The 24,442-nt window shown below is 37.2% G+C and overlaps 1 protein-coding gene across 4 annotated transcripts in view; it reads left to right on the forward strand.

Annotated features, from left to right (window-relative positions):
- VCL (vinculin) overlaps positions 1-24,442 on the forward strand; it is a 57,782-nt gene that overhangs the window by 26,613 nt on the left and 6,727 nt on the right. For 2 of the 4 annotated variants that reach the window (XM_085065572.1, XM_085065575.1), the window contains exons 4-18: positions 1,403-1,511; positions 4,442-4,564; positions 4,819-4,979; positions 10,861-10,954; positions 11,736-11,883; positions 12,752-12,905; positions 13,927-14,102; positions 15,084-15,274; positions 16,649-16,848; positions 17,318-17,446; positions 18,472-18,621; positions 19,177-19,285; positions 20,275-20,577; positions 21,162-21,286; positions 21,561-21,746. In XM_085065572.1, coding sequence (XP_084921698.1) covers positions 1,403-1,511; positions 4,442-4,564; positions 4,819-4,979; positions 10,861-10,954; positions 11,736-11,883; positions 12,752-12,905; positions 13,927-14,102; positions 15,084-15,274; positions 16,649-16,848; positions 17,318-17,446; positions 18,472-18,621; positions 19,177-19,285; positions 20,275-20,577; positions 21,162-21,286; positions 21,561-21,746 — 2,358 coding nt within the window. The remainder of the gene's footprint in view (positions 1-1,402; positions 1,512-4,441; positions 4,565-4,818; positions 4,980-10,860; positions 10,955-11,735; positions 11,884-12,751; positions 12,906-13,926; positions 14,103-15,083; positions 15,275-16,648; positions 16,849-17,317; positions 17,447-18,471; positions 18,622-19,176; positions 19,286-20,274; positions 20,578-21,161; positions 21,287-21,560; positions 21,747-24,442) is intronic. The other 2 variants (XM_085065574.1, XM_085065576.1) reach the window with 1 other exon arrangement.

A 24,442-nucleotide genomic window follows, 5' to 3' on the forward strand; every position in this document is an offset into this window, starting at 1 on the left:
AGTTGCTACATTTTGGCTGCTGCACAAGCCAAAAACTGAATCAGAAGTGCCGTTTGTCTATCCTCATATGGACAAAAAAAGCTGTAGGTGCAAGGAAATTTAAATGTCTTATGTTTGAAAATTGGTTTTTTTCTTACAAATCATAGTTTTGATGCTCTTTCTTGGGATGTGGAGTCTTGCATTTCTAAAGAAATATCATGCTACAATTAATAAATTAAGCTCATGCTGTTAGAAATGTTGATGTTAATCCTAATTTTGCAGCAATCTGTTAATCTATGGAATTTTGTTGCTGTTGTTGCTGTTCTGAGTAGTCCAACACAGCATCAATGAGCCTCATTTAATCAGCTCATGGTACTGTTAGGATGTTCCTCTGAAAAGAGAATGCTCTGGGATTTCTCTGTGGCAGTTAGGATTCTCATTATTTTAAGTGGTTTGTAATAGAAGTGCTACAGGACAATTTCAAGGAAGTTAATAGCTTTTAATCTCTTTGTTTCTAGTGTTTAGGAAATGAGTTGACTTTTGTGAAGTTAATGCTGTGTTGAACTGGCCTGACAACTGCTTGTTAACCAAAAGAAATACATGAGTCAGGAACGATTGACTTTCCACAAGTACTTGTCTTGTGTCTGTCCTACTATGTTTCAATATTAACTAACATTGGGACAAAAAGAAATCGGTTTCAGAGGAAACTTTGATCTCTTTTAGGTGCTGAACACTGCATGTGGTTGACACAATTTAAATGTTAATAAACTTGTTCTTCAATAAGAATTGTGTGTAGTGTTGTCAGAAGTACTGTGGTTCAGGAGGTTAGAAGATTGAGAACTGTTTTGGAATCAAACGTGAACTGAAAAAGTTAAGCTGAGGCAGAGGTCCAGAGGTAAATAAAGTACAGCCTTCAGTTTCTCTGGGAAGTTTAAGGTGTTGGATCTATCTTCCCTGCTGGAACGCTGGGTAATGCTTTATCCATATGTAAAACTGTATGGTGAATGATACTTCCTCTGAAAGCTAGAAGTTTGCTTTCTATGTAGTTTTGCTTTGTGATTTAAGTTAAATATTTTTATTGATGAAATTGCAATGGAAAACTTCAACCATGAGAGCACAAATAAATGAAGTTCTTTATAACCTATTTCCTCAATGCTGTCTTTCCTTTATCATACAAAGTGAAAACATTGGAAGTAGGATTTTATATTTGTGAGTAGTGGAAAGCTGATTAAATATTAGCTTGATCATTACAGCACTTGACTAATGGCATTTTGGGTAATTTATTCAGTATCTCAGACCTTTGTGATTGCCAGTTGTCATGTTAGCAAATGCTATAACTAAACTGTTCTAATAACAGGCTTGCATTTCTAATTTAAGTGTAGCTGATCTCTACCTAAGAAATAATGCAATGTTCCTCTTTTAGGTCCGTAAAATCATCCGTGTCTGCAAAGGAATATTGGAATATCTGACTGTGGCGGAAGTGGTAGAGACAATGGAGGATTTGGTGACATACACAAAGAATTTGGGGCCAGGTTTGATTTGCTCCAGTTTTTCATGAATATACTAAGTATAGTCTCTTCCACTACTTTGTTTTGCCTCCAGCACCTTCCTTGCCCAAGTTTTGAACGTTGAGACAATGGTAAAGCAGATGCTTTGGAAGTTTCTGTTGGAAAGAATGACTCTTTCTGTTTCACAGTATCTTTTAAGAATGCAGAAGAATAAAGATGTTGGTAAATGACATGTGCAATGTGGGGGATACGAACTATACTTTTCCTATGCTGTGAAGGAAGCACGCATGCATTAATAAGGATAAAACAAAAAAAAAAAGAAAAAGCTGTGTAACTAAGCACTCACAGATATAAAGTCCATTAAGCTGATAAAATGTCTTTACTGGCTGAAATAGTTAGGCCCAGTAGGAATTTCTTGGAGTATAAGCTACATGTAATTTATTAACATCTTAATGAGGTTGCAGAAATATCTGTCTTGAAGTATAATACAAAAGCCCAGCTGTTACAGAAATTCTTTGTTTGCTATTTGATGCTCCTTCACTGCTTGTCACTTCACTGTGTTAACTCACACTTTCAGTGGTGAAAGTGATTGGTAAGTGAGGAACTGCTGTCTCTATCTCTTTACTGCTATAGAGGAAACCTACCATTAGTCTATGTCATCTGCTATTTCAAATGCTTTAGCTTCAGCATTAAGTAGCTAAGGTATTTAACAAAAGCATTCTGTAAAATCTAGGTGAGGTGGTAGTGTAGGAAGGTGCTGGAATTAGGCTGAACTAAAGAATGCTTATATCAAAACAGCAGGAATCTAGTTAGTACCTTATATTTATGTATTGGTTTGAAAAACAAACCAGTGGGAGATCACAAGTCAAGATTGAAATTAAAAATAAGTGAAATAATACAAGGAAAAAGCACTGACAAAGTCAGATACAACCTAACACCCTGTTAGGGTGGTAGTAGCAGTCCAACTGAAGTAGTCCAGTTGAAGTGGTGATCCTGTGAAGGTCTAGTCTCCAGCGGAAGATCCAGTGGTAGCTCTGGTCCTCTGGGAACCCAGTAGACAGGGCTAGCTCAGGCAGTTCCAAGGCCAGGTTATATCCAGGTGGGAACACCTGGCTCCTCCCTCCTGGGCAGAGCATCTCACAATGGGATGAGATAAGTCCATGAGTCACACGGTGGGTCCCTGATGGCTCATTGCTTGTCATGTGGGGTGGGTCATTAGCAGCTGGTAACAGCTAACGGATGGGCCATTGCCTGTCATCCAGAGTGGGTCATTAGCAGCTGATAGCAGCTAACAGCCCACAGCTGGTGGTAATAGAATACTTAACTACATCTATATTGCAACCTAGGACAATTTATAAATACATGTGTAATGTAGCTAGGTGATAAATGAAATGACTAAGAGCTGTCATGGCACAGAATATGTTTGTACATTATCCTGTTTTTATTTAACTTGTGTATACTTGAGCTTGTTTCTAGATGTGGGAAAACTTTCAAGTTCCATGTGGAGGTATAGTGTTCTCTAAACTTTTATTTCCCATCAAAAATTACCTTCAAGTAAATAGTTTTTGTTTCATTTGCATGGGACAAGATAAAGCAAAATGGGCAACCTTCTCTTTCCCTGAAACTTGTCTTCAACTTGGTATATAGACTTTTAGCTTCTCCGTGGTTATTGTCTTTCATGTGTTTAAAATGGAAGTTTCCCCAATTTCAGTTTGCTCTGTTTGGCTCAGTTACAAGCATTTGGGACTTTTCACTGAACCTCACAGGCGTAATTTGCTGTTACATGTGTGTGACAGAGGTCTTGGGCAAGTGTCTTAGTTTCTTAGAGTGAGATGTAGGCTTGTTACCTTTATTGCAAATAATCTTCTCTAAACTCATGGTATTCTGAATAAATAGTTAAGCTTGTGCTTCTTGAATGCTGTAGAAGCTCTGTCTTTGCCTGAGCTAGCTGCTGCTCAACATTTGCAGCCCATGCCCACAAAACCTAATGTCTGTAGTCGTTGTTCCATTTAGTTATATTAATGGGCATCTGAACTTCACCATTAATGTGAGTACTATATAAATAATAGGAGTATGAGCAGGTCCACTTAAAATCAAGAAAGTGCTTAAAGGTTTTATGTTGAAAGTAGAGAGGGGAACATGATTATTTTCTAAGGCTTTTGTCATTTAAAAGGAAATGTGGTTCTGCACAGCTTCCCTCTCTATGCTGTCTGTTTGAGGATCCTACTACTTTTCAGTGCTGTCATGAAAGCAGCGCTAAGATGTCTAAGAGGCTAACCAGCAGAAAGGTAATTAAGCCAAGGAATATACAGCTTCCTTGCAGTTTTATGCTCTGTAGGTGAAAGTAGGACCACAACAGTACCAATTTAATTAATCTGAAGTTTTTATGAAGCTGTGTCTGAAGTTTCCATGTGCACTGTATGGTAAACCTCACGAGTCTTAGCTATTTAAACCAGATCTGTTCTAAAATAAACTTAATTATTTTCAGGCTTCTAGGGCACTGAAATATTTCTAGCAAATATGAAGTATAAATAAATACAGTTCTCGACCTCTGGTAGAACCTCAAAGCAAACAAACAAAATCCTGATGTTTTCTTTTTCTGTCCTTCAGTTAAGGCATGTATCAAATATTAACAGAAAAGATGACACCCCACCTCCCCATATCAGCTCCCAGTGTTCATTGAGTGACTTAATGTCCTAAAACAGTAATTTCAAGTATTTTCTTATTTTATTGATAGGATTTTAAATCAAGAATTTTGAATAGTCCATTTTACTTTACAGTGTGACTAGGTTTTGAATAGGTGACTTCTCTGAAGTATCTGAAATGTGTTTAAAATAACAGCTGCTAATACAGAAATTAAGTTTTAAATTTCAATATTGTTTTCATTGATTATTATGCCTTGTTTGTGTTTAGAAGTCTCAAGAGTCTCAATGTCCAATTAATTTAATCTTTAGGAATGACAAAGATGGCCAAAATGATTGATGAGAGACAACAGGAATTAACTCACCAGGAGCACAGGGTTATGCTGGTAAACTCCATGAATACAGTGAAGGAGCTATTGCCAGTACTTATTTCAGGTATTTTTTGCTTTGTTTTCTAATACTAATTCGAATTACTGTTTGGAACTGGAGTTCCAATGTCTTATGTTTATTAAAAATAATCTTGACATCTGTAATCAATTTCAAGTAACTGTGCTTCTTGTATTAAAAATACAATCTCTTTGAGATAAAATGGTCCATGCAAAAGAAAATGTACATAAATACAGCAGAAGGTCAACTCGACCACTGATTGGGTCTTGCTTATACCTTTTCCTAATCTGTTATTTTCACAGCTATGAAGATTTTTGTAACCACAAAAAATTCTAAAAGCCAGGGAATAGAAGAGGCCTTGAAAAATCGCAATTTCACAGTAGAGAAAATGAGTGCTGAGATAAATGAAATAATCCGTGTATTGCAACTCACTTCCTGGGATGAAGATGCCTGGGCGAGCAAGGTATTTTCATATCTACATTTGTATATAGAAGTCTAATTTTTGTCTACTGTGCTTTACCCTTATAGACTTGTGCTTTTGAGACCACTGAAATATGTATTTGTGCATCAGTTTTGTAACACTGTGTAATCACATCATATAATCTCTTCAACGTCAAATATCTTCAGAGATAAATATATTCATGTGTCTTTCAAAATGAGCATTCTCTCAGTACTCAAAGTTAAATTAGTGTGGCATTTGAAGATGGTTCAGTGGTTTACTGTAATTCAGTGGTCAAACAGAAGACAGACTTATTTACACTTTAGTTTTGGCATCATCAGGAAGTCCTGGAATATAGTGTATTCCACTCAGAAAAGGATTTTTTCCCCTAATCTGGTAACTATCCTACCAGAATCATTTTGGCAGAGGAAAGTTAGGTATAAAAGTTATTGTTCTATACATTCAACTGGTCTCATAGCAAGGCATTCATAAGTGAGATTGAGATTTTCCTTCTAGATCCTGCTAGAAAAGATAGGTTACTGTTGTATTCCTTGTGCAAAAGGTTTGGAATTGAGAAATTTTAGTCAATTTTGGGTGATTCCTCTTTGAACACCTGCCCCTTTTCCCCCTGCCCCAGTTTTATTCTGGACATGAGAATAAATTTCAGGTGTTCATCTCGTCTCAAAGAAATATATTAGAAAGAACTGGCTGTGTGGGTAAGTCAGATGCTGTGGAGCTGGCATATGACAGGATTGGTTCCTTACAGCGCAGTGTTAAGCTGTGAGTGACTGCAGCCACTTACCTGGAGCTAAGTGCTGCTCTGAAGTGATACTGAAGCTACTGAAATGTCTAGAAGACTGTAAAGCAAGTCTGAGAGATAGAATCATAAAAGTGTTGTGGGCTTACAAGTGAATGTAGCTGCAGAACTGCAATCCCTGCCAAGTTTTTTTTTTTTTTTGAGTACTTGGAAGTAAATTGCCAAAGGTATTTTTTTAAGGCTTAATGCTATGAGCTATGAGTAAACATAAATATCTTTAAAGAATTTGAGACCTGAAGCCAGACAGGTTAGCAAACAAAATCTTGCAGGAAATCTAACATGGATGTAACCAAGACATAAAATCACTTTGGCCTATGTTGTTTGGCACTTGACCCTTAGTTTGCCTTTGAGTTATTTTGTCACTATCACTTCCTTATTATAACTACTATACGCATCTTTGTTTTTGTTGTCCTGTTTCTTACCCTTTTCTCACCTTTAGAAGGTAAGGTTTCTTCCACACTCTCCACCTCTACCTTGTACTAAACCCAAAAAGCATGTTTCTGGGATTTTGTGCTGTGTGCGGACCGTGTGCTGTGCAACTTACTTGTGTGCCAGCTATGACACTGGCATATATACTGATGTAAATACACACAAAGTTTTAAAAGGTCCTTAATAGCTCTGTCTAGCTGTATGCAGAATTGGCTGTCACCAAGAATGGTAATTGCAAGCTGAACTGCATTAAGGCTCTTTCTGAATCTGATTAGAGTTAGGGCAAGATTTAACAGCACATTCTTGCTGAATGCTTTTGTGTTAATTTATGTTATGAGTCTCTGTAGTGACAAAGGGTCCAGTCATGCAGGAACGAGCTTTCTGCATGGCCAGAAAGCTTTATTAAGTAAGGAATTTTGTCTGTTCCATAGTGTTTTACCCACAGCCTTCCTTCAGTTCAAGTGGGTTGTGTTAGTTAGGTTTAGGTCTCTTTTGGGTACTTTTTCAATTCAGTTTCATTTTTGGATTTAAGCTTTCCTGTATTTTATAAAATATGAATACAGTTTTATTTTACACAACAAACTTGGAAATGTTTGTGTTGAAGAAATATGTCTGTTGCAAAGAGTTGGCAGTTCAGCCTTAGGAAATTCTTGCTCATCTTGCTAGTGAGGCTGAGATTAATAAAGGATTTCATTAAGAAAACTGTTGGTATATTAGCAGTATTTCCTAATGGAAAATATTGGTTGTTATGCTTAATGCATAAATATGTTGCGTGGATTAGTATAATCAAAGTATAATTTTGTTCTGAACTGACAACTTTTTAATTGTATTTTGGTTTTGAATTAAGGCATGCTGATGATTTGAAACTGTAGCATTGGGCATTAATCAAACACTGATGACAAAGCATTTGAATTTAAAAATGCAGTGGGATGAAGAAGCAGAAACTAGATTGCTAATGGCCACTTACTACAGACCTTATCTTGTATTTGCACCCATATATAACAGTTAACTTCCACTTTTGCTGGTAGGCAGATGAAGAAGCTATTTAGTTATAGTTGAGGTTATTGTTGCATGTATTTTGTTCCTGTCAAAGGAAAGATTTTCTGTACTTTTCTGGAATAAAGTAAGGTGTTTGGGGATGCCCAGCCTTGAATTTTTATCTGTGTAGTACATGCTATTGCTGATGTTAGACTTTGTTTATTATTTTATCTTAAATTGTTTATACCTTGAAGTATCACAATCTGTCTAGAGATAGTGGAGAATGAACAAGGTATGGAGCCAAAGTTGTAGGTTTTGTAGGAGTTGTAGGTAAACTATTCTATTGGTCTTTCTAGAATCTGGAATGCACATTACTATTACTGGACTGCAAAAATCTCTGCTTACATTGGATTTTAAAAATAGCATGATACTTTAGAATAGAAATACTATTCTTGGACAAGATTGTTGGGAAAAAAATTGTATTTATTTTTTTCATTCATAGCTTTTGAACCTCTTTGCCTTTAATTTTTCATTTTACAGAGGAATTTAATTTTTTCTTGTATGTTCTTAGTATTTCATTTAAAATAAATTTGAAGTAATATTCAGTTCAAACATCTTTCATTTCCATGGAATTGGAGGGAGTTAACAGTTGCAAGAAGCTGAGAAATATCTAATATCTTGCAGCATTGAACCCTGAATGGTGACTAAGCTGTCTGTCCTGCCAGAACACTGGCTTTGCCTATTTCCTCCAACATTGCCTTCTTTGGTCATGAAATGCAGATATCCTTAGACTAGACCACTTTATTGACTCAGAGGTTGTGTTTTACATCCAGCAAGGAATTGTGTAGGATTTATTTTGTTCTTTTGCATAGCAAAGCCAATACCACCTGCTCCATGAAGAAGCTCAAAATTCTTGGTAGAGGCAGAAATGATGCATGAAAGTGTCTTAAATATTTGCTTTAGGAATTGATTTGGAAAAAATCCAACTTGCTCTTTTCCCTTCAGACAATGTTGCCCTAGTTGTTTAACTTGATTAACTGAAGTTGTTTCTCTCTTCTGAAAAAGTCATAGTGCTGATTTTGTTAATGAAATTCTGTTTGCCAACAGGGGAACTGCTGGCAGAGAGAGGAGGGAAAGAATCAATTTTTGCTGATAAAACTACTTTATATGAATTTTTTTTGCAGTGTAGCTGTAGGATTTTTTTTTTCCATGCTTGCAACTGATACTCTGTTGGTAAATCCCAAAGAGTTAAATGTTAAACATACTTAGCTGTTTAGGGAGGAATAAGGTATTTAAACAGCTACAGAAATCAGGTCTGTCAAGATGCTTTAAAGCAGTGAGACCTTGAGCAAGTTGCTGTGTTTTTTTAGATTGAGTATTTCTGCTTTTGTCTTCTTTCTTAATACCCTGAATTGGTGGATGAGTCCAGACCTTTCAGTTTGGCTACACCTTTGTTTCTTGCCAAGTATCTGATAGCAGACGCAGCTCTGGCAGAAACAAATGTGATGTACCAACAAACCTAGTTAAGGATGCATTCTAGTTTACTATTGCATTGCTCAGCTCATTGCAATGACAATTCCTTATCAGGCTAAAGCTGAGAGGGATTCCCTGGGCTGTGAAGATGGGAAATAGGTGCTTTAAGAGCAGTTGTATTGAAACACTTCAACTGCTATGCTAGGATTTCACAAGATTTTTTTTAAATAGGAAAAGGGGACACTATTTTGCCAACGTGAGTGCAGAGGTACACAGAACAGCAAGACTTACCCTGCAGAGAAATCCAGTTATCTAACTTCCTATGACAGGGCAGATGGATCGTGTTGCTGCTTGGGCAGTAGTGGCAATTACAAAGTCATGAGTGTAAAAGGTGAAACACCCATGATTTTGTCCTCAGATATTGTACTTTAGGTTTAGAGGCTTCTATATAAATCTGCTGACACTGCAACTCTGCAGGCAGCCGAGACAACACAAAAGCCTGTGAGAGTAAAAAGGGAGGGGCAAAGATAATTTTCCCAACACTCTTCTCCACCCACACCTATCATCTCTTTGACACAATAAAAAACATCTGTTGCCTTTTAAAAAATCCAGTTAGTTCTTTGTTTCAAATTCTTTTTGTGTAGACAGGCCTGAAGTAGACCATTCATTTCAAACTGAAGTGGCTTCAGCCCAATGTAGAACAACAAAAATTGTAACAACTACCTTCATAGGTAGTAAGATTTCTATATACATTTGAAAATTTAAATGAGCATTAACTTGTCTCTTATCATACGTTAAATGGACAATTCTTGAGCTACAGAGAACATGACTTAAAATAATGTGCCCATCTCCCACCCCTAGCTGCATATCCTACCTGTTGGAAGCTTTTTCAAGCTGTTCCCAACTGAGATCTGATACACAATTTCTAGATTTGAGACCCAGTCATCCATGTGAAAATAATTTTGCTTTTGGTGCTCTCTCTCAGGCTGAAATTCAAGAGCCTTTAAAAATATTCAGCTGTGTCACATGACATTTTAAAAAGTTGATTGCTGAACTATAGAACCTCATGAATAGCTGACAGACCAACATGCCTGAATAAAAAAGCCAGAATATTTAGTGTTGTATCTTTGAGACTAAGCACGCAGAATGGACAACTCCCCAAAAATGTGGCATTTCTTTAGTGCTGTCAGGATACCACATGCTATAGCAGATCCTGATCATTGATGGTAGTAGGCTCCTCTTTAAAAGACTGGACGTGGGCAGTCCGATTCAGATGATAATGTGAGAGCTGGGCTTCTTTTTGTCATCTGTGCACTAATCATGGGATGTTAGATGCATTTCAAATTATTTCCATGATATGTGTAGTAAAAGCTACTTTGGCCTTTTCGCAACTTTTTACTTAGATACTTGTTACTGTTTTCGCTGTCCTTCCATTTATGTCAGATGGAAAACTTGTGGCCTCTAGTGGAGAGATGGCACATGAACAATTAACAGGGTGTGCAGAGAAATCAGAACTGGCAGGTTGTTTGTCCTGCAGTCAGAGATGTTGGATAGTAGTGGCACAATAGTGAAAGAAACAGCTTCTTTGATGCTTCTGGCTGAGGAGTTCAGAGATTTAAACAATCACATGTAAATACATGTGTTTTTCTCCAAAGACATTAAACTCCATATCTGAGACTTTCAGAAATTAGCTGGTAGTCTTATTTTTCTGTAAACAGTAACTGTTTTACTTAAAGCAGCAGAGCAGGTGAAAACTGCAGATGTGTAGCCTCTTGCACTGAAGTAAGTAGTAAAATTCAGTGGCCGATTTCCATCTCTGAAAAGTTTACTCCAATTACATTACAACTTTTCTATGTGCCCTGATGTAAAATGGAACTAACTCCAAGATCTATTAGAGCTCCAACTTTAGAAATTATTAGAGCCTATTAGAGCTCCAACTTTAGAAATTACAACACTAGTAAATAAAGAAATAGAAAAATCACTAAAATTGCATGCATAATTTTTGCATTTTGAGTGAAATGATGTCTGTTCTAACTGGAAAGAAGCAATTATGACCTGCTAGTTTGAAAATGAGTTTTGAGCTGCTTATACGAATGTGTTTTTCTAAGTAGACTCTGCTTTATTGAACCTTTGTTAGCTTGGTTGTGTTGATTACTTGTGCTTTGATTTTTTTGTTTTGAGAATCATTTTGCTGGTTTCTCTTTTGTAAAGGACACTGAAGCCATGAAGAGAGCTTTAGCCTTAATAGATTCAAAGATGAATCAGGCAAAAGGTTGGCTGAGAGATCCAAATGCACCTCCAGGTAATATTTAAACAAAAATAACAGTATAAAGTATTCTGATTTTTGAAGGTCTTATTATTTCTGTTGTTTAAGACAAAATTGTCTTTAAGGATTAATAACTCATACATAGAGGATCATTCTGAAGGAGCCTGTATTTATTCCTTTCTTTAGATACTGGGAATTGAACAGATTGTGTCTAATGACCTAGAAAGCTTTGCTACTTCTCAGTGGTCTAAGATCTATACATATATTCTATGAAACTTACACGTTTTTAATTTGCATTCCAACAGTAAACCCAAAAACTTATGAATTGCATTGAACAATATGTAATTGCAGCTGTGGCTAATATTTAAAATGCCTTCTTTTGTATTTTCAAATTTTTATAACTTCAAATGTGCCTAATAGACACTCTTAAAGTGTTTTTCTTTCAGTCTTGATGTAAATTTTCTAATATGAAAATCTCTTATAAATGCTCTTACTTGCAATCATCTTTACTTATATATGGGGTTTACCTTTGTATGTATCTTTAAAGCAAACAAAACTTGATAGAGGCCAGTTCCATTTGGACTTTGAAAGACCTTATCAGATGGACTTCCTCTGAAATCAAATCCAAACTAATACAGTTGTAAAAGTTGGATGTGAATTGTTGTTTTTTTGGTGTATGTCTCAGTTCTTGATAAATGTACTTTCATTACAGAAACTAATGCAGTTCTTTTGTTGTGACATGATAGTGACATTAGTAGTTTTCGTGTAAATGTCAAGGAATGTCTTGTTTGTCCTACTAACTGGCTCTGTATCTCAGGGGATGCTGGTGAGCAAGCCATAAGGCAGATCCTTGATGAAGCTGGAAAAGCAGGAGAACTGTGTGCAGGCAAAGAGCGCAGAGAGATTCTGGGGACGTGCAAAACCCTGGGGCAGATGACTGATCAGCTGGCTGACCTCCGGGCTAGGTAAATCTCTTACATGGGATGGACACTTCTCTAGTACTATTAAAATGGTTTTTCTGAACTTGCAGTTGTCATTTCCTAACCTGTAGGAGAGCAGGCCAGAACTGTATTTTGCCTTTTTTACCTCAGTCTCTTCTGATAAGAATATATTTCCTTTGAAGAGAAATGTTAATGATGTAACAGGATGATCAGAATTGCTCAGGTAGATAATTCTAAGTTTGCTTACCATCAAACACATAACTTTCCTCCAAATTAGGCAGAAGTGAAGTTTTAAACTCTTTTGTTAAGACTGCTCTCCAAAGAGCATATACCCCAATTACTGTAAGATAGATGGATATTCTACTTTTTTGGTGTTTTTTGGATGTTAGACCACATGTGGTGGTTGTTTATCATTCATTGACAAATTCTGCTGAAGTTTGTGTGTCACATGATTGAGGCAGCTAAGACATTTTATTTTCATATTTATTTTATTTATTGGCTTGCTGTCCTCATTTAGATGTGGCAAGACTTTAACTCCTGCAGATTCTGACTCTGCAACAGTCTATAAATGAGAAGAGACCTTGTCCTGGGTACTTTAACGGAATTGTATCCTTAAATAGTCTTACTTTGTGACACTTCAGAAGTGTTTATTCCTCTGAGAATGCTAAATGTTACATTCTGGAATAGGGAAAACATGCTCTTAGTTTTTATCTCTTCTTATGTTCCTCGGTTATTTTTGTTTCCTTAGCGAGGAAACAAAATCTGATTAAATGCTGTATCTCTTGCAATAATTGGTGGGAATAGTCATAAACAGTTTTTGTTGCCTCTTCACTTGAAAATAGTTTTTTTCAGTCCTGAGCTGAATCTGAGGTACTCTTTTTGTCTCGGGCAGAGGACAGGGTGCTACACCCATGGCCATGCAGAAGGCCCAGCAGGTGTCCCAAGGTCTGGACTTGCTCACTGCCAAAGTGGAGAATGCAGCCCGCAAGCTGGAGGCCATGACCAACTCAAAGCAGGCAATTGCTAAGAAGATTGATGCTGCTCAGGTACCACTAGTGACTAATAAATACTTCAGAACATGATTGTGTTACTGCTGGTAGAGCTCTTACACTGAACTACTGTAGTCGTTTCCAAGCAAAACACTGTTACTTGATAGGAAGAACATAGAGAGGATACTTGCTTTAGCAAAGAAAAATCTTAAATGTAGTAATTTGCAGCATACTGTGAGTCTTGCTTCAGTTGATGATCTTTTTTGGTAACTTATTTGGCATTACTAAAAATTTCAAGGTTATTAAATCAAAATGATGGGACACCCTAAATTTGCGTATATACAAACCTTATAAAAGAAGAGAAGAGTTTCAGATTGAGCAGAGTTACTTGTAGATGAAATAGAGCCCTTTCTTTGGGCTCTGTTTTGGGAGTGGAGTTCAGGATTTAGACCTTTGTATTAATGACAGAAGCGAAATGATGTTAATGAAACTATATTTTCTTTCAATTGATCCTTTATTTTTGTAATTCTTAATATCCCTCAATGGTCAGTCTATTACCCAGTGATGATTATGATGGTCATTAGATAATGAACCTTATATATATACACCTTATCTAAATGTGTGTAAATGTCTATAATTATCAATATATAAAGATACATTCATACTACGTATGTATTAAATGAAATGGTAATGGGACTCTTTAGGAAGAGCTCTGTGAATGTATCCCACTGGGCTCAAGAGCATCTGTTTTTGGTTTTTTTCTGAAAGCCACATCATCAGTCTCTAAAGGCACTAGTTCAGTTTTGCTTCTAAAATAGTGTTGGCAAATGTTGAGGGGAGAGAGAGGATGTAATATCTTTGGGTAGATTTTATGTAGTTTGACATTTTTTTCAAAATAGAAAAACTATGAGACAATAGAATAATTTGCTGGTACTGAATAAACAGAAATTGCTTTTGAGAAGTACTTTCTGTTAAATAAGGTTTTGAAAGCCGTGTTGGTATTTTTTTGTCTATGAAAGCATGTGTAGAATAAACATTATTTTTTGTCTTCACTTGTACACAACTTCTTTCTATTAAGAATTGGCTTGCAGATCCTAATGGGGGCAGTGAAGGAGAAGAGCACATTCGGGGAATTATGGCTGAAGCAAGGAAAGTTGCAGAACTCTGTGAGGAACCTAAAGAAAGAGATGATATCCTTCGTTCCTTGGGGGAAATCTCTGCTCTGACAGCCAAGCTGTCAGATCTGCGACGACAGTGAGTATTAGCTTTATCACCATTAATTTATCTGAATGACTTTCATGTGCAGTTCACAATGCTGAGCAAGATCAGAATGTTGATGATTAAAATAGAAACCCTTTTTAGTTGTTCAGCCTAGTGATTTTTATTTCAAAGCCTAACTTGCACTAGCTTCCTTAAAAAAAGGTTACCAGAGATGTATTATATAGAACTGTTTTCTTTCTACTGCCTATGGAATATTTGATAAGCAAACTGAAGTCAGAAGTGAACTTGTTTGTACTGTCAAGACAGCAAGGTAATGGGAAATATAAGTTTGTTTATACAGATGGATGTCATCACTGCTTTTTGCTAAGCAGTTTACTAAATATCAAGGTGGAATGTGGAATATCTACCTCTTCCATCTCTGTCAGGGTTCTAATCTGTAGCTACAAACTATACAAAATATAAGACTTTGAGAAATTATATTTCTGTATCAGTTTTACAAAGCGGATCGTTGAGAATGGAAGAGGAGAAAGTTATTGTACACTCTGTGATCTTCATCTAAGGCCAGTTGCAATATAGCAATAAATACTTTTCTTGCTTCATTAGTTAATGCTTTAATCAAGTTTTTATTGAGCTTTACCTGCTGTAGGTCTGAATGTGCTACCTTTTGTCAAGTTTATATATAGCCTTTGGTCTGTGGCTGCTTACTTTCCTGCTTGTAATCTGTATGGCATTATTGCAGTTGCTCATAAGACAGCCATGGAAATGGGAAATCAAGTCATACATCAGTATTGGCAATGACAGTACTATGCATTCCCTCACCTCAATGCTGTGTTGAACATATGTGATATCCAGGTATCACAGCAGAGAATTGCTCCTCAGTCTCAACTCAAGTGTCAAATTCAACCTGGTTTAAAAAGATCAAGTACCTTTCATTGTTTCTTCCTGCTGAATTTGAGATAATCTGTAAATGATCTTTATATGATTATACTCCTTTTTTTTCTTTTTAATCCCTAGGGGGAAAGGTGACTCTCCTGAGGCCCGTGCTTTGGCTAAGCAAATAGCTACATCCCTTCAGAATTTACAGTCCAAAACAAACAGGGCTGTAGCAAATACTAGGCCAGTTAAAGCAGCTGTCCATTTGGAGGGCAAGATTGAACAAGCTCAAAGGTGGATAGACAACCCTACAGTTGCTGATCGGGGAGTAGGTAAGTGTTTCTCTGTGATTTTTTTCCCCCAGTTTTCCAATCAAACTTGTTACTAATTTTTATGGTGGAAACTACTGCTCTTGAGATGCTGAGGATGGATTGAATCTTCATTGATGTGGAGATTTGAAGATTGATAGCTGAGTCCTGACTGCAGTTATAGAATTAAGCTGGCCCATGAGTCACTGAGTGTTCATTCCTAAAGAATGGGAGAACATGTGCTGTAGAGAAGACAAACTTGAGATTGCTCTTTGTTTTTCTTATTATACAAATATTGTATCTCAAACTTGAATTTATACCTTCTCCAGCAAATTGAGTAATAAAGTCCTTCAGAGAAGAGAAAAACATTCATGAACCTGACCTAAAAGCATCACTTCTTGTACGGTTTCTGGTTATCTGAGGAAAATGCTAATAATTAAAGAGAAAGGGGATCTGATAGTCCCAGAATGCTCTCAATGAGCATGTAACTGTGGTTCAGGAGTTGCTGGCACTTGGCAGGATGCTAACAGGAAAAGTAAATAAAGAATATAAAAGATAGCAGCAGTGCTGCGTAATTCTTGGATAGTCCAGTACTGAGACAACTTCCTAAGTAATTTTAAGCTTGATCACAAGCTTGGGTTACTTGTGAGTTATCATTGGCGTAAAATTGTTCTTCAGTAGGTCTTTGATGGACTGAATATACGATGAGTTCTTTTAGAAGAATATTGCTATTGTATTTTTGAAAGAACAGAGAATTACATTCCTGTGAAAGAGCAGGAAGCATCTGTAAGTGAATGAAGGAAATTACCCATGCTAAAAATAATTTTTTTTTACAGAAGAACTTTTGACACACTGTGAAGGCTTTGTGTAAGATGTTCCCTACCCCCACTGTCCCTCCAATCCAGATTGCTTGACACGTCTTACTTATGCCCTTTTCTGGAATACCAGGAAAGGGCATTTGGCTTTTTAAGTTGTTTTCTACTTGTCTTTTCTCTCCCTCTTGCTGCTCATCTTCTAATGATGTGAGGATGAATTACAGTATGTGGAATTTGCAAGTGCTTTCTGTTGGAGTCAACTGATTAGTTATGTAGAAATACCTGACAGCTGCCATGGTTAATTTCTGTCAGACCACCCTTGATAAAAAGGATGCATCTCTAGCCAGAGTTGCTGAATTAAGCAAAAAGAAACTGGAGACAACTGAATTCCTCTGTGGTTTTGAACTATAATTACTCAAGGATAAACTGTTTCTGATCTTTTCTACCACCTAGATATGTGTTCTTAAAAACCCAGGAATTCTTATGTGTGCATATACATGTGCAGTACTTGGTGGTGCATCTGGTTGGTACCTTCAGCTGTTTGTGCCACTGCATGCTGATGGCAGTGCCTTGTCCCCCGCAGGCCAGGCAGCCATCCGGGGGCTGGTTGCCGAAGGGCGCCGTTTGGCCAATGTCATGATGGGCCCCTACCGGCAGGACCTGCTGGCCAAGTGTGACCGCGTGGACCAGCTCTCTGCTCAGCTGGCTGACCTGGCTGCACGAGGGGAGGGAGAGTCCCCCCAGGCCAGGGCAATTGCTGCTCAGCTCCAGGACTCGCTCAAGGTAAGGAGCTGCTCTGACATGGAAGCACCTGCACTCCTCTGATAAAGCCTTATGTGTGTGAGGCATCAGTGAGAATAAAAGTGCAGCAAAAAACCTGTTGGTTTAGCTGAGTTGTTTAAAGCCAACTTTCTAGAACATACCATAGGGGTTAATTTCAAATGAACAATTTCAAAGAAAAATTTAAGTCTCTTAAAAGGAAATAGTATGCTAGCATTGCAAATTTGAGGGGCGAGGTCTCAAATCATGCTGTTCATAGCTTCTAATGCTGCTTCAAGCAGTGGTGTGTAAGCTTTGTATATTTCAAATTATGTAAAAAGTGATTGATTATACTTTCAAGGTAATTTTATCTTAATGTCTGACATTGGAATGGCCTTTTTTTTCTTTTTGCAAGAGAAAGGTTTATGGGATTTGAACCCCTGCAACTTTATATCCCTCTATCATATGCTAATAGTTTTCCGCTTTTTTTAAGGATCTTAAAACGCGAATGCAAGAGGCAATGACCCAGGAAGTTTCTGATGTTTTTAGTGACACTACAACTCCTATTAAATTGTTAGCAGTAGCAGCCACTGCTCCTTCTGATGCTCCCAACAGAGATGAGGCAAGTATACCCAGGTGGTCGTTGCTTCCCATGTAAGGCTTCAGTTATTGTTTAATTTTACCTGAATTGGTATTTTGAAAAACAAATCAGTGTTCTGAAAAACAAATTGGTATTTTTTTCTCAGGTTTGTGATGCATGCTTATAAATTCTGACAATAATAATTACTATGCAAATCTCTATGGACTCCTGCAGACTGTGAATTGTATATCCCTGGAAACAATGTTGTCCCTGACTTCAATAGATGGCAAAAATATTTCTCAATGTTGTTGGTACCACATTGCCTTCAGTGGGCTAAAAATTCTTGTGCAAAAATCACTGACACACTAGTTGGTGGATTTTTATGTATCAGCATTGCATAAGCTAATTACAATAGTTGAACTCATACAATAGTCAAACCTGTCCTCTTGCTGGATATTGTTTCCTATACTTCCAAGCCACTGGCTGCACATGAAGTGTCTAAAATGCAGTGTCTGGCAGTTCTGTTTGGCTACTTTGGCTTTTGGCTACATGACAAAAAGGATTCCCAAGACCTTGGATAATTCAGCTTTATGACAGGATAGCTTTTGTACAAGTATTTTGTTCCTTGAATATCTAAAGACTGTGAAAGGAGGGATTTTTTTTCCAGTGTGAAACTTGAATTTTTAGAGTAAACCCCCTTATTTATCTTCCACATGTAGTTACTTTTGGATTATGGTTTGAAGATGAATCTCTGAGCTAAAATATTTAACAGAGTATTTCTTGCAGCAGTAGTCATCAGGAATTATTAAACTTCATACCTCAAAGCTATAAAGTGTATATATATCTCCTTAGTTGTCCCATTGAGTTACTAAAGAAACAAGTCCGGTAATGTAAAGATCAAAAAAATCAAATGCCTTCAAAGCTTTTGTGTTCTTTTTTTTGCATCCTCTCAGGATGAATTAAGTGGGGATGTTATTAAAGTGTCTCTGACACTTCGAAGAAATTGTGTATTCTGTTAAGGCAGTTAGGGCTTTTTTAATGTTTTTTTTTTCTCTTTGGACAACTAGGTGTTTGATGAAAGAGCAGCAAACTTTGAAAACCATGCTGCTAGACTGGGAGCTACAGCAGAAAAAGCAGCTGCAGTTGGAACTGCAAATAAAACTACTGTGGAGGGCATTCAGGCAACAGTGAAATCAGCAAGGGAACTCACCCCACAGGTGCTTCCTTGGTTTGGAGGGCTATTGAAAAGGCTGGGGATGACTTCTGGGGAATTTTCCTTATGCTTCTGTTCTTGAAGAAAGATGTCAATACCAACAAGGAGCATAGTGCTGGCACTCTTAAAAGGGGAATGGCTAATATTTGTATACATGATACCATGTAGAACAAAATGATTAAATGACATGCTTTACTCTTCAACTTTTGAACAGAAGTGTCTGTGACTTATACTCAAAACAAAATTATTTTGAGCCTTAGTAAAATATGTAAGTGGAAAAAATGATCTTTTGTTTTATTTTCAAAATAAACTTCTATTTAAATTTTGGTAGTATAGTAAGTGTTGTACTTTAGTGCTCTCAAGAGCTGTTTGTAAGAAAAATTAGAAGGTAATTGAATTTCTAGAAAAAAGTACTTATGTCAACTAATTTCAGAAATACTGTAGATCTTCAAGGAGCTAGGTGTAGCACTAGAATTAATTTTTCAAATGTGGAGCTACACATCCAGTCCTGAAAAGAAATTATGTTGTACTGATAATTAAAAATGTTTTCTGTTGGCAGGTAGTATCAGCAGCTCGTATCCTCCTGAGAAATCCTGGAAATCAAGCTGCTTACGAACATTTTGAGACCATGAAAAACCAATGGATTGATAATGTTGAAAAAATGACAGGTAAAGTAAGAATTTTTGTTGAAGACCCTACCTATGGCTAACTAGCTTGTATAGATTTTTCTCCATTCTCTTTGGGTTGATGAAACATGCAAAGAATAATGGTTGATTAAAAATAAATTAGGAGAAGTGAGACTGTGCTCTCTGGCTCCAGGAATATGCATATGTTACAAGATATACAAAATAGCTGGCTTCTTATGTGTTAATACTGAGCTGTAGGGGAGCAAATCTTGCTTTAGTTCTTTTATGGGAAAACCAGAATACCATCACTTTTTATTGCATTTGCTATTCTAGCAGTGTATCACTGTGCCAACTTGAGCTTTTTTTCTGTATAATTTTGGCATGTTGAAATAGGACAGGTAATTAAGTGAAGGAAACAAAACATAATCAAAATACTGTAACAGCTCAATGAACACAGAGAATAAAACAAAGCTACTAATCCTGCTGAAAACCTAAAATGCTTCAGTCCTTTCCAAGTGCAGGTCCTTTGCACTGACCTGCTACACACCTGACTGTATCCTACCTCCTCCTCCATCCCAGTAATGAAATCTCTGGATATTTGAAATCTCACTGCCTTGTCACTATTAATCACTCCCATGTAAAAAGCACAGTGAGAGGGATATTTCCTTTCAAATGAATGGGAGAGTACAAAAAGTACTCAATGTGCTTAAAGAAATTTGTTGGGAAGAAGGAATCTCTGCTGCACATACTGTGTAAGCCAGTTCTTGACTGAAACAACATGCCATGCTAGAGGAGTAAGAGCTTGGGGGGTCATTAACTATCTTCACCATGGTTACTGTCAGAGAGGTACCACAGAATCACAAGTTGAACTGCAGTAGTACATTTGGTCTGATTTCCATGCCCTCTTCTGCTCTTCCCCACACGCCAGATTTAAAGTACTTACTTTTCTGGTTTTGCACTGTCTCTAGAACACCAAATATCCCTTTCCACGGATGAAACTAGAATATTAATGTATTTAACTTTTATTCTAGGGTTGGTGGATGAAGCCATTGATACTAAATCTCTGTTGGATGCATCAGAAGAGGCTATCAAGAAGGACCTGGATAAATGTAAAGTTGCAATGGCCAACATGCAGCCTCAGATGCTGGTAGCTGGTGCCACCAGCATTGCCAGACGAGCAAACCGCATCCTGCTGGTGGCAAAACGGGAGGTGGAAAATTCAGAAGACCCTAAATTTCGGGAGGCTGTTAAAGCAGCCTCTGATGAGCTGAGCAAAACTATATCACCCATGGTAATGGATGCTAAAGCTGTGGCAGGCAACATTTCTGATCCTGGTAAGGATTCAGTCAGCCCATTTAAAATGTGCTTTTTACTGACTGGAGATGATGTGAAATAGTGCTCATTTTTTCTTATACAGCTGTGTATCTCTTTTTATGTAAATATTGTGTACATTTACATCTCAGAATGATGAAATCAAGCTCACAACATTAACTGCTGCATCCTGCTGTTCTAAAACGCAATCAAAGGCCTTTGGCATATTCAAGGGAAAAGGATTCAGTATTCTAGTATGATATGCAGCTTCATATTCTTAATTAGAAGCATTTGTTACTAGTTTTAAGTAGTACTACTTTATATAAGAAAATATTACATAATTTTTTTTCCCCAGAATTTGTTCAGGGAACTACTTTGGCTATTGATAGTGACTGTTACTCAGCCAAGGCTTTATTTTATGCATGTTGCATATGACAGTAACATTTCAATCATGCAAGTCCACTGTAAACAATTTGGTAGTTTTTAAACACACATATTAAGTGTACTTGCCACAATATATTATAGAAGTAATTTTTGGGGGTAGTGTTCTAAATATTACCAAGTTTTATTAAATTGGTATTAAACTGGTAGTTGAATTTTTGTTCAGGTTTGCAGAAGAGTTTCTTGGATTCTGGATACAAAATTCTGGGAGCTGTGGCCAAAGTGAGAGAAGCCTTCCAGCCTCAGGAACCAGATTTTCCCCCTCCTCCTCCTGACCTTGAGCACCTTCATGTAAGTGCAGGTAGTTTCTAATAGAATATGCAGTTGTCATTGACGTGTGGATTATGCTTAGAAATAAAAGGTATTGTCTGGCCAGCCATGCATACAAGTAGCCTCAAGTCTAAAAATACCAATCCAGCATTGAAAAGGAAAGATTAAAACATGGTATTTTCTTTCACAAGGATGCACTTGAAAAACTCATACAATCACATCTTGCCATGACACTATCCTTTACTCCATCTGTGCTCTATTTCACTGCACTGAATATGATGTTTGCCTTCCTTAGCTGACTGACGAGCTTGCTCCTCCAAAACCACCTCTTCCAGAGGGTGAAGTTCCCCCGCCAAGACCACCACCACCTGAAGAAAAGGATGAGGAGTTCCCAGAGCAAAAAGCAGGAGAAGCAATCAATCAGCCCATGATGATGGCTGCTAGGCAGTTGCATGATGAAGCCCGGAAATGGTCTAGCAAGGTAAGAAACTGTTATGAGTGTTTTGTGCTAAAAGGATTATCTTTTATTTTTATTTTCAAGATCAGTGTGTTTTGTCTTATGGCAGTCTTTTTTAGACTAAATAGTAAAAACAGTGCTGCAGGAGGAATTAAAAACCACTTCAGAGTGAGCTAGGGTCAACTGTTCTAATTCTGAGAATTGCTGGAATGCTTTATTAGCATACCCCTGAGAACACAAATATGCTCTGTATGCTGAGCTGTTTGTGATCCTTGGTGCTGGTATTGCCTAGAGAGTCACTAATACTTATGCCTGTGCAGGCTGACAAGCTGATTGCAGTATTTAAGTGACTTTGAAAAGTCTATATGGAAAAGTCCTTATGGATGCTGCAGATGCCAGCTGCAGGAATCATGAGCTGGGTTGTCTTAATTCTGGAAGATGCTGCAAGTTACTTTGTAGTTAATCTGATGCATTTATGATGGGAAAAATGACCTCATGTAGGTGGCCTGGTCTTAGTCTTTTTTTGGAGTGAGTCACATTCACTATTAAGGCTGAAATCCTGAATTTCCTTCCCATTTCAGTGCTATGAAGAAGTAGTGTGAATCTGTTGGTCTCATAAATGCTAATACCACTTCATTTTGCTTTTCTCCCTTTATCTCTTCCCTCCTTCCCCTAAGAGCTACATTTTCCCTCTGGCAGAAGTTGAGTGCTGAGTAAGAACTTCAGAGATTTAGGCTTCTGCAAGTGTAAATTAAAGGGTCAGAATTTGCCTTTTAAAATCTCCCTTTTTTTCTCTCCACTAAATTAGGTGGTGAGTAAGGAGATAAACTTGAATAGCTTACAGAATCAACTTCAGTTCTTTGGGCTAAAGGAAGATCTGTTTTGAAAGTAGTTAAAATACGAAAGAAATTTCTGCAAGTCTGTTTGGATGTCTCTTATCCTAAAAAGCTCTATTTTCCCCATACTTTTGGATATATCAGACAAATACTTATTCCAGTACTATCCCTTCAGTAATATGTGTTAGTGATCTCAGAAGGTAATTTTGAAGCTATAAGGCTTACTTTGTTTCCTAAAAGTGTTTTGATGTTGGAATCCCAGAACTGGTAACTTAACAATACAGAGTAGGTAATAACATGCTTTTGCCATGTATCTAATATATGCATTCTAAATTAAATAGTGGAAAGCCAATCAGCAGACCTTGAAACACCTTGCTGATTATGAAAGAGCTCCAAGCTGAGTGACTTTATTATAAAACACTGTATTCATCACTGTTTCTTTATTTGAGACCAACAAACCAGTAGGTTAGCCTGGCAATTGTCCTTCTAATTCTTTTTAGCAGTGTCATTTTAGCAATAGGAGTTCAGTTATTCTCACAGTATGTTTTTGGGGAAGAATTTTTAAAAGCACTTGGTAGTCTCTGAACTCACCTGATTGGTTGGAAGAGGGATTGATGGAGTGTGCTACTGAGCAATATGGGTTGGACCTGGAAAAACAGAACTATAAGATCTTGCTCATATGAAGTCACAACAGACTGTGTGTCAACTGTCTTTTGCCTTTTTGCTGAATTACTTTAGTCTGCTTGTGGGTGGGTGAACAAGTACTTAGTCTTTAAAAGGTATTGATAACATTGCTCATTCTTGTAAGAATGCAAATCTATTTGTTTTAATCCTTCTTTACAAAAGCTCCTCTTCAGTGAGTGGCTTCTGAGCTTTCATGTACTCCATTTTTCTCATGGAGCACAAGCTGAACAATGACTATTGCTTTAGTTTCCCTGCAGTCCCCCTCATTTGGATAAATCAGAAACTGAGGGATATTTAGATACTTTCCATTAGATTAAATAAAAGCTGCCTTTGAAGGTGAGTTGATTTGGCCTTATAAGTGTTACAGGTTCCAAAATTACTGTATGCTGCTGTTGACATAGACGGGTTTTTTTCTATAAAAGGCCATACCTTAAGCAAAACACAGTTGAAAATGCACAGTTTTTAGTCAGGGTTATTTTACTTTTGTCACACTTGGCTTTAGTTGAAGAAATACAGTTAGTAAACTTATAGACTATTCTTGTATTGAAATGCTGCTGTATTATTGCCTGTATTGTTATACCTCTTACCTTTTCCTTCAGATCTTCTCTAACATAGTTAATTTTCTTGAACCCTCTTTTTTTTGAAGGTAATGGATATAACATATTGGGGTGAAACAACATCATATGTTTCATAATACTCTTATCTTACTCATTCCATTTCAGTTATCTTTAAGAACTGTAATATTCACAGTATTCATAGCATTCAACATCACCTCCTCTTTTTCCAACCCGGTGCTGCTCATTTACATGTTCTGTGTGGTACATCAGTATTACTCCTTCAGTGTTTTCCATCCCATATCTTGTTTTTGCTCTACAGCAAGCAGTGTCAATGTTTTTTCTGTGCTCCTGCTGCTATCTGCTCTCATCACATATATGAATGGGCTTCCATACAAAGCTTTGTATCTGCACAAATACTACCTCATCAGCTTCTATGCCTGCTCCTGTGCAGTCAGGATGGCTTCCATTGAGACAGAAAATATGTCCATTTCATTGTTGACTTGCCAGTAAAATGTTGTTCTGTGGGTCAGCCTCTGTCTGTAGAAGCTGAATGCTCAGATGGAAAATGTTGCTGCATATTTGAATTGTAACTGCTTAATATTTTTGGTAACTTTGGTTGGTTCACAGGTGAACTGTTTGTTTC

This window comes from Lichenostomus cassidix, chromosome 6, assembly GCF_008360975.1.
Source record: "Lichenostomus cassidix isolate B80296 chromosome 6, HeHo_3.0, whole genome shotgun sequence".
Taxonomy (NCBI): domain Eukaryota; kingdom Metazoa; phylum Chordata; class Aves; order Passeriformes; family Meliphagidae; genus Lichenostomus; species Lichenostomus cassidix.